Source organism: Pollicipes pollicipes, unplaced genomic scaffold (genome assembly GCF_011947565.3).
Source record: "Pollicipes pollicipes isolate AB1234 unplaced genomic scaffold, Ppol_2.1 Scaffold_5724;HRSCAF=6776_pilon_pilon_pilon, whole genome shotgun sequence".
NCBI classification, from domain to species: Eukaryota; Metazoa; Arthropoda; class Thecostraca; order Pollicipedomorpha; family Pollicipedidae; genus Pollicipes; species Pollicipes pollicipes.
Genome location: NW_023596746.1, coordinates 46,668,851 through 46,683,522, shown reverse-complemented (window position 1 = coordinate 46,683,522; position 14,672 = coordinate 46,668,851). Strand labels below are relative to the sequence as shown.

General features: G+C 56.4%; 1 protein-coding gene across 1 annotated transcript in view; it reads right to left on the bottom strand.

Moving 5' to 3' along the window:
- LOC119103119 (mucin-19) overlaps window positions 1-14,672 on the bottom strand; it is a 58,155-nt gene that overhangs the window by 10,374 nt on the left and 33,109 nt on the right. The window contains exons 3-11 of the mRNA XM_037226571.1: window positions 14,126-14,300; window positions 13,666-13,806; window positions 12,310-12,475; window positions 7,953-8,044; window positions 4,378-4,792; window positions 3,791-3,840; window positions 3,387-3,503; window positions 1,166-1,387; window positions 135-602 (exon numbers count right to left, since the gene is read on the bottom strand). Coding sequence (XP_037082466.1) covers window positions 135-602; window positions 1,166-1,387; window positions 3,387-3,503; window positions 3,791-3,840; window positions 4,378-4,792; window positions 7,953-8,044; window positions 12,310-12,475; window positions 13,666-13,806; window positions 14,126-14,300 — 1,846 coding nt within the window. The remainder of the gene's footprint in view (window positions 1-134; window positions 603-1,165; window positions 1,388-3,386; window positions 3,504-3,790; window positions 3,841-4,377; window positions 4,793-7,952; window positions 8,045-12,309; window positions 12,476-13,665; window positions 13,807-14,125; window positions 14,301-14,672) is intronic.

Genomic DNA, 14,672 nt, shown 5'->3' with positions numbered 1-14,672 from the left:
TGATTGACTGAGGCAGTTGACAGCTGATTGACTGAGGCAGTCGACAGCCCGGCCAAGGCCGAGTCCGTGTCATCCATAGTTCCCAGCGCTCCTCCCGGCATCGGCGGGGTGGTCCGGGGCGCCGGCCGGCGTACCCGGAGGTGCGGCGAGGGCTGCCCGTGTCGATCGACTTGAGCCCGGTGCTGGGCGTGCGGCGGCTGCTCGTGGCGGGCACCGCCGGCGCGCTCGGCCGCACGAACGTCTGCCGCCCGCGCGCCGTACTCGCCGCCGACGCCTCGGACGAAGAGCGCGCCGACTCGCGACTCGAGCCCGGCACGAGCGTGGATGAGGCGCGGCTGCGCGACGACGGACTCAGCGGAGACGAGCCGCGTGTGGAGCTGAGCGTCGAGCCCACAGTGGACCCGCGCGTGGAGCCCAGCGTGGTGCCACGTCCGGAACCCAGCGTGGTGCCGCGCGTGGAGCCCAGCGTGGTGCCACGTACGGAACCCAGCGTGGTGCCACGTCCGGAACCCAGCGTGGTGCCGCGCGTGGAGCCCAGGGTGGTGCCGCGCGTGGAGCCCAGGTCGGCTGTAGACGACTTGCGGCTGGTCGGGACACTGAAACTGAACAATGGGGTAAGCAACGTACGCTGTGGGACGCGACCCCGTGCGGGAATGTGAACATTGTGTTACGCTCCGCTCTGATTGGGGATGCTGTCTCACCTCTTTGAAGCCGTGAATACAGTACTGTAACATACTCAAACTCAGCAAAAGCTATCTTCATCCAGTTTTGCGATAGTTTTCAGCTAAAAATGGGAAGAGAAGCGCTCCCGGAGAGAAAAGCAGGATAAGTGAATTCGATGTTGTCCTGTTGGGAGCCCGCTGGCTGCACGTGCCATGTGACGAGTATGGATTTCGCCTTCAAATAGTTCTATAAGACCTTAGCTGAGCCCTGGGGTGTCCAATGTTGCAACCCGTAGTTTTATTTTAATTATCTGCTCAGGCTGTGCCAAAAAGAACCGCAACGGAAAGTTACAACAGAGGCGTGATGATGAGCAGTGTAATCGCATTCACGGCGAAATAAAGAGTTCAGCTTTTCCAAATGCTGCGCGGCGGTCGCCCTGGCACTGACCTGGCACTGAACTTGGCCTGAACTGGCACTGACCTGGGCCTGGCCTGTTACTAACCTTGGCCTGACGATGTTACGCAGCAGCGCTCTGCGGGGAGTGGTTGTGGTGGTTGTGGTGGTTGTGGTGGAGGTGGCGGTGGTGGTGGTGGCGGTGGTGGTGGAGGTGGTGGTGGTGGTTGCGGTGGTGGTGGTGGTGGGTACCGCCGCCGACGGCCGGGCGATCCGCTGCCTCAGGGAGGGGCGCAGGCGACTGGCGGGCCGCACAGTTGCCAGCCGACCGCTAGAAAGGCGCGTGCACATCGCTCAGGGGACCAGCAACAACCGACAACGAGCAACGAGCAGACCAACGACGAACGGCTGGACGCACCGACACACGGATGGTTAAACTGACGTGTGGACAAACAGACAAACAGACAGCCGGGGAGAGGGCCGATGTTAAAGTTGAGGTTGTCATTAACAAACATTCGATGCTACAGGACGTTAGCAAGCATTTCCACCTGCAGGAGGGCTTCAGAGATGCAAACTCACGCGGAGTCTGCGAGTGCAAGCACGGCATTAGATAGACTGCGCGCGCAGTTAGGAAAACGGTAGTAGCCAGTCTCTGGTTTAGTTCGGGGGTTCAGCCCCCACCCCATCCCCACCCTCACCTCTACCCCCACTTGAACTCCAGCCCCCCACACTTCAAGATAAAAGGGGTCCAATTTGGAGAGCAGCACTTTTGTTTCTCGAAATTTTGGCTAGGTTTAATACGTTTTCAAGTTCAGCCCGTCTCAACCTGCGGAACTACGCCCATGGTAGCAGCAAATTACAGCATAGTGAAAGCTCGCACCGCATCGCGTGTAGAGCTGTACACTGCCAATATTATCGGCAAGGTTATTTCCAATTTCCTTTGAAGTTGGCTGCAGTATGCTGCTGTTGGCACTTAAGTTTTAGTCAGGCCACTAATTTGCCCCGAGTATGCCAAAACAGGCTTGGGGTTACGAGAACAAAAACTGTGCAACAATATAGATCTTTCTGCCGCCATTTCCTGGACATCTTAGTTATATTGTTGCTGTCCAGGCAGATACCATACATCATTAGCCTCATGATGGTCGGGATGCTTTATACGGACAAGATGGGAGCACTTCTGCGCACATTATTTGGAATGTTCGGTTCAATGAAAAGTATAAAACATGTGGCTCAAATGCTTCTCAGACATTTCGAAATTTCTGAAAGTTATAACAGTGCAATTGGGGGATAGCCCGGAACGGATATCTGTGATGTAAGCAAGAAAAGCCACAAGCTTCACGTTTTTCGACATTTTAAGTTATTATGCTTAATAGCTTTCAGGCCATTGAATGAACTGATCAAACGGAGATATATGAGATAATCAGTACGTGTTATCAGAAATATTAAGGCTTAAGGCAGTGTCCATGGTCACAGGTGAACCCACGGCCACGACGTGGTGGTGGGTATTGCCGTGGACCGTCAAGTTTCTCATAATATATCCTGGGCAATGCTCAATATCGCGGTATCCCCAGAAGCTATTGGCATACTGATGGCTGGGTGTTTTCGGCACAAAACTCATTTCAGATATGCAGGCCACTAGGAGTATCATTTTGGACCACACAACGCCCTAAGAAACCGAGTAATGATCTCTCTTGGCTTAAAAGGCTATTGAATCTACATTTGATAGCATACAAGTCACAGATATGTACTCAAAGACCATCATATCATCAGCTGGCTCGCTATCAAATTAGCAGGCGTATTAGGTAGCACAGTCATGCAAAGCGACACTCAATCCTCCCGCCACTGCACTGTTCGGCTTGGGTGCAGATGATCTCCAACTGGTGCGGCTGGTGCGGGCTGGCATGTGGTGACCTAGTGACTTGTGCTGCTGTGGTGGCACCCTCGTGCGTGACTTTGTGCCGTCGAGTGTAAGGAGCGGCTCATGCGACATGCGGTGCGTCAGTGGCTCGTGGCTCGCAATTTCTGGGACCACAGGCTGCCGCGCAATCAGCGAAGCAGCCTGAGCCCCGTCTTATACGGGGCTCTGCTTGAATCAGCGAAAAGATGGCCGGCTATAAACACATGTGTCACACCAGAAACGTTGCTAGGTCACAAGACCATGACAGAGGCATTGCTTATGACTTCCCTCCGTGAAGAGCAGTGTGTTGCGTGTATTATAACAAGCGTGCCGGCCGGGACAGCTCTGAATCTGCCGGCCGTTTTAGCGCGGTGGCACCGTTACGAAGCTGTGAAGCCCAGCAGCGTTTATCAGGATCAGGCATCGCGTGTACCTGGCCCGTCCGGACTTTGCTGCTGCCGTTGGCAGCCGCAGTCGGCGTCGACGCTCATTGGTTGGGTTTGAGATTCTGGTAGTGTTTGTTCGCTGTCTGTGTCGAGTCCGAACACGTCTAAAATTGACACGACAGTTGCCATTCGTCTTCTGATAATGCACTCAGCTACCATGACGAGAAACATTAACAAGCTTAGCATTAGGAGCTATAATTTGCGACCCATTTCAACTGACACACACCCTCTTACCAGCATTGTATCAATGACATTTTACTCTCCAACGGCTCCTCAAACTTCTCCATCACCGTTGAAAAACGTAACAGGCGGTTCCCATCCCTGACTCCATCTCTGCGACATGAAGCGGCCGGGACGGTCTGCGTCCGGATCCGGAGGAGCCCGTGCTCACCGTGGCGTGGTCGTCGGTGCGCTACTGCTGCTTTCCGGCTCAACGGTCGTCTGGCGGACACAACGGACGCCCGTTACCAATGACGTCACCCCGCGGGCACCAACAGGTCACGGTGCCGGTGGCTCCGGTACCACCAGCCACCCGGGCGCGCCACGCACACAGAAGGCTGACCCCCGGAGACAAGGCATTTGAAAAAATTGCCGATTCTGTTAAGTTGGGCGCTGAGAACGATGCGCAAGAGGACAGCACACATCCGCGATATGTTCATAGGTGGCGCCACCAGTCGAGTGCCGAGCTCGAGAATTGTAGCCCACTGCTTGTGAATTACCATTTCTTATCTGCGAGTTTGTGTTCTTTGGCACAACGAACTAGATAAATGACGGCTATCTTTAAGACCAATATCACAAACAGCTCTACCCTTCCGTTCAGCATACGTTGACAACACGCATGTTACTAAACGCACGAATATCAAGCTCGTGGTCTCCTTCTCCCATTGTCGCACTCTCCGTGTCCTTACCGCGCTATGTGCTTCTCCATGCCTGTATAGTGGTGATGATACCGAGCACCAGCAGGCCTCTCCCTCTCACCGTTTTATCCGTGGTCGTTTCGGCCGGTCGTCCAGTGCCGGCCGCCGCCGCCGGCTTCTCATAGTCATCATCGTACACCAGATCGTCGTCATCGTAGATGTAGTACACGTCGTAGATGGTGTCATTGACGTAGGCCACATACGCCGGTTCGGTGCGGGCCTGCTCAGCGGGACCGGCCGGCGTCGGCGCGGCGCCCACCGTCTGGCGCGTCACCGACGCCGGCGTCGACGGGAAGAGCGAGCGGCGTGTCGATGCCACGAACGTCGACGGCGACGCGCGCGGCGGGAAGCGCGTGGGCGGCTCGGGCTCGGGGCGGCGCGGCGGGAAGCGCGTGCCGGTGTTGCCGAACGAGAACGACGAGAGCGTGGAGAGGCGCACCGGCGCGTCGGTGGACTTGGAGAGGACGTCGTTGCCCCTGTGGACGCGGTGCGGGTCTGAGGCGGCGGACGGGGCGGCACGAGACACACTTGAAGTGCGCTGTTCTTTAAGCAGAAACCTTTCAGGTCTTGTGGAACAATGCCAAATAGCAATGCTGTGCGGCCCGCAACCAACTCCAACGGCGTCGCAATCAACTGACCGATTGCTTACCGCGGAACGATTTCATTGCGGCGTAATTCAGCGTCCGGCTGTATCATGTAAGCCACTGTTGTCAGTCCCCGCCACTGGGTGTCATGCGGTGCGGATGGTTCGTGCTTCCCGGACGAGGAAGGACATTTTGTTATGCTTCGCTAGTTCGTTTACGGTGCTGCAAGGTCAGTCGATCGGTTCTCCTCCTGCCAACGGCCTTACGTCGAGGGACAGGTGTGAGTGATGAGGAGGACCTGCGGTGCATGAAACTCCCAGTCTCTCCGCCGCAGCGAGGCGGGTGATCTGGTCATGCATTTAATAGTGCATGCGTCATCAATGCGCCACCGTGAAGACAAAGACAAATGAATACAGAACACGCACTACGTTATGAAATGCCACGACGACGTACTGCGAACTCCGTTACGTTCAAATGACCACATCCTGAACAACGTCGTATTACACTCAGCGCGCATAAGAGACGTCCGCCGGTGCACCCCTCTGTCGTCCTGCCGGCGTCCCCTGGGCCCCTCCGCCTGACGGGCCCCTCGCGTGCCCTCGCGTGCACTGGCCACCCGTTACAAAAACGGCGACGCCATCGGTCGCCATGGGACGGGAGTGGCCGGCCGGTAGAGGAACTGCCGCCGGTTGACCTTGCTCCGAGCGGGGTCGGCAGCAGGCGGACAGCGGGCGCCGGCGGGGGGAGGGGGGGGGAGGGGTGGAATGTTCCCCGATCAGCCGCAGGCGAGGGCTGGACGGAGCCGGAGCAATCAACTGCGTCGCGACTGTGGTTACATGCACCACGGGGGTGGTGGACGCGGGAGCTGGCCGCTGCGATGGCAGGCTAATGGTGGGAGATAGCGAGCGTGTGACGAACGCTGCCTGCGTCGCTGTGTTGTCATCACTTCATATCCAGACATGTCCTTCAGTTGCATGCTTTTTGTCTTGCGCAGTTTTGGCGGCTACTTTGATGTCAACTTTCAGCTTTTGATTTAAGCGCTTTATGGAAGACCTAAGCATAGCATGCAAAGTTTGCATTGCTTTGCATTTTTGCAAAATTTGCATTACTTTGCATTTTTGCAGTTTGCTTTCGAATACCAAAGTTCGTATTTGAAAGAGGCTTAATGTCCGCGCGTCAGTTATCTTTGCTGTCGAGGAAATATAAAAACAAACGCTTAATAGAGTGAAAAGGTATTAGCATTGAATCTAGCTTTCAAAAACAGTTATCAGATGTAAATATTGATGTTGTCATCACTAAATGTTGCCCCAAAATTTTGGGGAAGGGCTGAAACGAGATATTGGAGCGAGGATTTAACAATTGTTCGGACTATCGGCCTCATGTGACGTATTAGTCCGTACACAACTAGCACACCAGAGTACATGGAGGTTTGCATCCAGCAGACCAGAGGAGAACGGCAGTCAGAAGCGAACTATCGCCAGTTTGCCTTACTTTATCAAGTCATGTTTTGAAAAGAGAATAAGGGAACCCACCTTGCTTACGGTACCTCCGGGGGCCTACAGAAATCGCTGGGCCAAGCTTACTACCAAAATATGATGGCTGACTGTCGCAGAAGGAGAAAAACTAACCAGGATAGAAGTGATCTAACGTGCATGAAGCCCTAACCTTCTCAACCCTCCGGTGTTTAACACAATCGGGCCACATGGACATGGATAGGCGGCCCCAGCCTGCCTATTCAGCGGAAGGCAAACGCAAAGTTTGAAGTTCAATCAACACCTACGCTGAACGAGCCGTCACAGTGTCACTTCGTCCCCAAATGGCACATATTTTCCCTGGAAAATATGTGGATTTCTTAAAAGCGTAGACTGCCGACAGTGCAAAATACTTCATAAAGGCGCACCGGAGACGATGATTCAAAATATCACATTTGCCACAAAGAATTCCTTCACATGGGCCAAGCACGACAGCTAACATGGCCAGCGCGAACTGACCCAGGGGCGGCCCGTGTCCGGCGCCCAGCAGCGCGCGGCTCTCGATATGATCGCCGGTCCCGGCGGGCACGGTGCTCGGCCGCCTCGGCTTTCGCTGAGTCGCAGACCGCATTGCATCACCGCGGACAGGCCGGCCAAGACAGCCGCAGCCGGCTCGACCACACGCCGCCGCCGGCGTATTCATTGCCGCCGACGCCGCGGCCGGGCCTAAAAACCGGGGTCGGTCCGCGTGCGACAGGCGCGCACCGTACGCTGCAGCGTCCCGCAGGAAGGCAACCGAGCAGCCTGGACCAGCTGACAAGCCCGGACAAAATCGCTGAATGGGTCCGAACGAAACCGCTGGACGAACACAAACAAGCAAGCTGGAGCAGCCTGAGCAACCGGGCAAGCAGAACTAAACACAACAGAACGAAATGAGCCGCGGAATGATGCCGGCAAGCCAACTGAACGGGCTCTGCGAGTTCAGAAGAGCCCGAACGGACAGGCAGCCCAGCTGGCTGAGGGAAGCACGTGGCGAGCCACTGTGAGCGACGCGCCAGACATATGTGATTGGGCCGCAATCCGTCGGGCAGAATACGAAGAAGTGGACGCTCTTTTCCGGTCTTACAAACTAGAGGAGAAGAAAATGGAGGATAAAAACAAAAAAGCGGCACAGAAAACATGCAACGACTACAAAAGCCCAACGCGTGTGGCACGCCAGCCCGAGCCCGGTCTCAGCCGTGTGGCACGCCAGCCCGAGCCCGGTCTCAGCGGTGTGGCACGTCAGCCCGAGCCCGGTCTCAGCGGTGTGGCACGTCAGCCCGAGCCCGGTCTCAGCGGTGTGGCACGCCAGCCCGAGCCCGGTCTCAGCGGTGTGGCACGCCAGCCCGAGCCCGGTCTCAGCGGTGTGGCACGTCAGCCCGAACCCGGTCCCAGCGGTATGGCACGGTAGCCAAGCTCCGTGCACTCTCTTCCTGCCAGACAGTCCAGGAAGTGGCCAGTAGACGCCAGGCGATGAATACCGAGCCGTTTTTCCGGGAGGGGAAGAGGGGAGGGGGGGGGGGGGTGACTGCAGCACTTACTGCAGACTCTGGACGGCTGGCTGCTGGAAGCGCCCACGGCCACTGCTCGAGTTGGGACTGAGCAGCTTCTGCTGGCGCCGGGTCACGATCTTCTGCAACAGGGCAGGGGGCGCGCTGAGCAGTGTGGCACGGCTGGAGGACGGCCTCACCAAACACAGCGCGGCGGCAGGCAGGCGGGCGGCTCGCGCGCGTCACGGGACGGACAGCTCCGGCAGCGAGTGTTTAGGGTAGTGCTCGTTCCAACGTGGCTGATTGCCGGGAAACGCGCCAGCCTCGCGGCGACAAATCATTTGGAGCATTTTAACCGATACCACACCAGACATGTTACACACCAGACACGCACTTTAACCCATACCACACCAGACACGTTACATGCAAGTGAACCCTAGGAAACAAAATGACATAAGAAGCCGACGCGCTATGTAATACAGAGCTGAATCGAAACTTATCGGTAACGCTTACATTTATTGCATCATGACAATGTTCTCTTTCAGGCACAGTTGGTTATGTTATAAGGTATAATTGGCCCTCAGCGGCCTTTTCTCAGCTCCTTCGTGTCAAACACCTTCACTTTCAGGAAGCACTTCACTTCCAGGTTGACTTCCAGGAAACGCACCAGCAAACCTTGACGGGACAACGTCGCCGCAGCAAACACCAGACGGCTAACTTTGTGTAACGACCGCCGCCAGCTTTCCAGATAAGAGACGTTACATGTGAGACATCATATGTAAGAGGCAACCACCGAACGATGAACAAATGGTTCGAGTCATGTTAAGACCTTGCGTTGTATTGAACAGTGTACTGGCACGTGGGGACTGCTCCCCGCCTCCTCATGTGGCTCCTGCCTGTGAGCTGTCCTCAGTCGTCACTTTTGACGTTTCCCATGATGTCGCCAGTTTTTGCATGTGAAACTTTGGTGTGTGTCCTTTTCAGATATTGATAGGAATGGATAATGTGATATAGAACATTGAAAAGAGTGGATAATAACTTGAAACAAAATAAGAATGAAACAAAAGTAATGCTTGTTTTATCAAAGCGAATCGTTTCGATAAAGGCATGTAGCCAAAATATAACATCATCTCCCGATTCCCTTGTTTATTCTACGAGAAATAAGGCTTTTAATACTGTCTCATCTATATGCACAATGCTTCTCGCAAATGCACTTCACAACTTACATACTTTTTCAAACATTGTTAAATAAGTAAACGTAATGTAAACCTAGTCAACCGTAAGGTTATAAATTTGTTTTGCCGGGCGATCGAGAATGCATATCTGAAACGTCGTATTCAAAGTAAATATTCATGCCAGTCATAACCGCAAGGTGTATTCAAGTCTCGGAAATATTATCTCTGATTTACGCAGCAAACCTGAATGCTTGACCCAAAAAATGGAAAGAACTGTAAAAAATATGATGAGAGCAATTACACCTGGAAGCAATGCCTGATTTATATATATATATATATATATATATATATATATATATATATATATATATATATATATATATATGAAGCTGTTCGTTTCATTGTTGTTTGGTGTTTTACTCCGAACCATTGTGTGGGGTGTTCATGATTTCGTTTTTGGTAAATTCCCTTTTTATCTTCTCCGGCTGAGGTGGGTTCGGCCTCGGCCACGACCATATATATCATATATTGAGAGGTTGTTCCGCGCAAAGCGCTCTCCAACTCTATTATAGCGTTTTACACTGGCAGAGAGGCATGTAGTAATAACTACACGGGGTGTTGACAAATTAGGGGAGGGGTATCACCGTGACCGATGACCACATTGTGACTTTGACACGGCTGTCTGGGTTACATTCCACACCTTAACGGCCCACCGAGCTGTCGTGGTGGGGAACGCTGACGACGGCCCGCAGGAGCCGTCGTTCGGTGGCGACACTACTGTGTTCTGAGGCCGACCCATTTGAGTCACTCGGGTTGCGGCGAGCCCCGACCTCGACCGCCAGCCGCCGATCTCGTCCGCGTCCCGCTAATGGCGGCGTCAGGCCGGCCTGCTACCACAGCGCCTTCTGCCGCCGGCTGTCGGCCGCCGGTGCTGCCCCCAGCGGACGCCGGTCGAATCAAGCGGCTGAAGTTGTCGCGGCGGCGTCGGAGTGCGATGGCGCCGGTGTTATGATTCCGTGCCTTTGGCATGTTTGCCGTTTCGGCGCCTTCACTGCACCGGCGTTATATCAGCACCGCGGCAGACCTCTCGCCAAATCTGACGGCCGGTTGCCAGTGTGCTGATGCCATTAGCGTGTTTGCACTCGTGGCCTACGGCAATGTCTCCTACTTTGCATGCCCGTCGTGGTCATCCCACTCCAAGCCAGCTCCTCTGCTGCGTTCGGCTACTGCAGCGCACGACAGCTGACCTTGTGCTGCCCAGGTGTCATCGTCTCGCGGTTTAACGGCCTTTCGTTGGCCGTTGCTCACGCTATGTGGGGCGTGGCCCAGCAACACTTGCCCCAGCGGGCTGGCAGTGAGTGCTGGGCCAGCGCTGCTGCCGCCGTCTGTCAGTTCACCATGAGGCTCGGCCTTGCTGCCCACAACGGAGGCGTGGCGCAGCTCTCAGCGGGCGGCGAGCGGCCTCGGCCCGCTCCCGGGGACCGCGGGCGTCCCAGCGGCCGACAGCCGGACACGTACGGCGCGGAGCCAGGACACGCACGGCGCGGAGCAAGGGAATCCATGGCGCTGAGCCAGGACATGCACGGCGCAGAGCCAGGACATGCACGGCGCGGAGCCAGGACACGCACGGCGCGGAGCCAGGGGATCCACGGCGCGGAGCCAGGACATGCGCGGCGGCGACGCTGTGCCAGGAGTCGGCTTAGCCTCCCACAGACGGTCGCGCAGCGAGGTCTCCAGTGAAGCAGCGGTTGGTCGCTGAGTCTTACCAAGACCGCAGCGCGGTGAGAAAGCTCCCAGCTCTGGCGGTCGGTGGGAGGTGGCCCGACCTCGCATCAGGTACGGATCGTACTCCGCAGAACTAGCGGACCCCCTCCCCCAGAACTGCTCCCCCCGCCCTCCCCCACTCCATCGCTGGTAACGCGGGGTAACACAACGGAAATGATGCAGATTTAGAGGACTGAAGATGACAATGACCACGCCAGCGTCCCTTCATCCAACAATATGTTGATGGCCAGCCACTGAGCTCGATTATTCAGATACGTCAGACTGACTTCCAACCGTACTACCTCGCTCCGAGCTTGGAATGACATGTTCCTTTCGAAGGTGAGGAGCATGGACTTGGTCGTGAACATTTGAAGGACCTATGTCGAGTGCTGCTCGCGTGCCGAATAAACAGATGTGATGCCAATCTGCCGGCCGTGGCGCTCCTTACCTTACCGTTGTACAGATGTGATGACAATCTGCCGGCCGTGGCGCTCTTTACCTTATCCGTTATACAGATGTGGTGACAATCTGCCGGCCGTGGCACTCTTTACCTTATCCGTTATACAGATGTAATGACAATCTGCCGGCCGTGGCGCTCCTTACCTTATCCGTTATACAGATGTGATGACAATCTGCCGGCCGTGGCGCTCCCTGCCTTATCCGTTATACAGATGTGATGACAATCTGCCGGCCGTGGCGCTCCTTACCTTATTCGTTATACAGCTGCAATTTCCAAGCATGACTTGCGCTTGGCTAAAGCTTCTCACGGCTTGACAAAACAGCAAACAGGACACTGGATGCTGCCTTGATATCTGGGCAGGTGCTCACGAGCGATCTACATATATGGGCAGCAACGGCACACCCTGAGGTCGTGACCTCAAAAGCTCATCTGCCTTGCGTGACATATGTACCAAACAGGGTGTGTTTGCTACCGAGAGGAAGCCCCTGTCTCTGTGACCAGTGGTGACTGCTAACTAAATGTGTGGTGCAGCGGTCCGTTCGCTTCACCCGTACCCGTGCCAATGGTGCGCGAATCACGTCCTTCATAATCTGCTTCTTAGTACATGCAACAGCTATACCAACCTTTACTGCTGCATATGTGCCGAAGCCACGGCTAGGCGCCGCATAAACTTACAGTTTGAAGCGCCAATAACAATAGCCACTTAAACCCCAAACAGCGCCCTGGGCCTTGACCCCAATGAGACCAGAACGAACTGAAGTTGGGCGTATTTGCATAGACAACTCCTTTTCTAGATGGAGAATGTTGACATATTCCCAGCACCCGACTTTCCCTGATTTCTTCCAACGCATCAAACTCCTGAATATGTTTCTAGAGACATCCACGCATTCCATAAAGAAGCCGACGTGTTGATCAGCCTCGGTGCAAGACCTCGGGAGTCGACGTCGCACAGCTGGCGTGTCCTGGCACGAGTCGGCCGCGCTGTCGCCGTCACCGTGCCGCCACTCACGTTGTTGTCGCCCTCGAAGCCGCGGTCGAGGTCGGCGGGCCTCGTGTCGATGTTGTCCAGCAGGCGGACCTGCTCGGCGATGGAGGCGCTGGCGCCGGAGCGCGGCCGGCCGCGGCGCGCCGGGCTCGGCCGCGACTCCGCCAGACTGTTGGGCACCGCCGGCCGCCTGTGGGGTGGGCGGCGGGGTCAGCAGCGCGTGAGGGGGGGGGGGGCACACAATGCGTCCCGGACGGCGCAGCGATGGGGCTCGATAACTGCCGCGCCGCGCCGGCTCTTTCGGGATAATGGATTGAATCGAAAGTGAGTTGGGAGATGGGGCCTGACAAATTCTTCGCCGTTTTTTTGTAAGACACCCTGGATGAATTGTCTCCATTTACAGATAAACCGTTATGAAAATTGAAAGTTGTTTGGGTCTGGGCGCCAGCGCGCGGGAGGAAGGTCGTGGGTGCGGGCGGGGGTGTCCGACCCATGACGCGGGGCTGTGCCGCGAGTGTAGTGGTGAATCACTGACCGGTGGTGGCAGGCACGGCGGTGACTACATGGAATGGTGAAGGTTACCAGGTGCCGAGCTGTACCAGTGAGCATGGAGGCTGCTCTCTGCTCAGGTCCTGGGGTATTCCTATGATAGGCGATAGCTGAGAGAGGCCTGCGTCGGCGAAGCTGACGTCAGGCTGTTGTCTCTGAGAATCAGCCCAGCTGGGCCGGTCCCCGGGTGAGGGAACTAAGGCACTGCTGGCCCATGTCCCCGCACTCCCTCAAAAAAATAATGCTATGATGCTCGTTCCCTGTTTCGATATGCATGCCAAGCGACGGTGCGTAATGCATTAACGATAGGGTTAGAGCCCGAGGGCTGAGAAACCTGATTCTCTACTTGGCCTTCGCCTCCCTTAGCGGTTAGCCCTTCAACGCCGAGTGTGAAGCAGGTCAAACCCATCAAATAATAGGAGTACAGTATTACGATCTTCCTGCGGCGCGGCCAGAGCTTACACTGGGACGTATTCGCGAATGCTCCTAGGTTGTTGCCTTGGTTTGGGCACACAGTACTCACTGAACACACTCAACAGCCTTGGCGCAACCACGCCGGGGCGCACTCCAATCATGACAAACCAAGACAGAAAAGGGCAAGAAGTCACTCAAGATCACAATCCACCGAGTTTTATGCCACACCATTACACCGGCACCAGGAGCCCCCAACCCCTCAGTTCTACCATTCCCGTTCTCGGCGACAGGGGCCAGCGCCAGACGGGCACGGGCCGTTCCCGATGGCAGGGGCCGTCACCAGACAGGCGCGGGCCGCACCTGAGCGCCGTGCGGCGGGCGGCGGCAGAGCGGGCGCGGGGCGCCGCCGTGCTGGGCCGGGGCCGCCCGGTGGGCCGTGCCGGTCGAGCCGTGCGCGGGTCAGTGACGAGCACCGTGCTGACCCGCGGCCGCTGCGTCGGCGCGCTCAGGTCACACGAGTGCACGTTACGCGGCCAGTCACACGTGAGCAGCTCGTCACTGCCGGCGAAGAGTCACGGTCAGGGTCACGGGGTCCGGTCCCGGCCGACCAGGGGCGACAAGGGCAGCAGGCGCTCCGGACTGGCCGCTCTGACGTCACTGGCCACGGACAGACTCGGCCAGCGCTGAGGGTTTGTTCGGGGGCGACTGCGATACTCTTGTCTTTCATGCAACAGGGGTGCAATGCTCATTGGTCATGACCATGAGCTCAGAGTAATAAAGTGGGCGTAAAATCTCGCTTGGGTATCAGAGCCCAGTGATTCATGAGCTGGTCAAAAGCGGCGCGTCCGCCCAACCTGGCCGTCGCTAATGCTCTTGCCTGTAGACGAGTCCGGCAGTGCACTCCTCCTCCAGGGCGCCGCCGAACACGCAGACGAAGTACTTCGAGCAGTCCGAGTGGTGGGCGTAGTAGCCGAAGTCTTCGGGGCAGTCGAAGTCCTCGGACGCCTTCCGGCCGCCGGGGAGTGACCGCTGGAACTGGGCCACGGCGGCGCCTGAGAACATAGGGATGCGGTGAGGACACAGCGGCACCTGAGGACACAGGGACGCGGTGAGGACGCAGCGACGCTTGAGGACATAGTATTACCTGAGGACACAGGGGCACGATGAGGACACAACGGTGCCTGAGGACACAGGAACGCGGTGAAGTCACAGCGGCGCCTGATGACACAGAGCCGCGTTGTGAGGCCTAGCCGCGGCGGCGGGTCTCGTGAGACGGATCGGGCCGCTCGGACGGATAAGCGGTGCGGTATTGCGGTCCAAGTGCCGGCTTGGTGCCACCAACGGGAGCAAGGGTTCCAGGCAAGGCAATGACTCTTATTTGCTAAGAGACAAACATATCTACTTCCCCCCCCCCCCCATTAAAA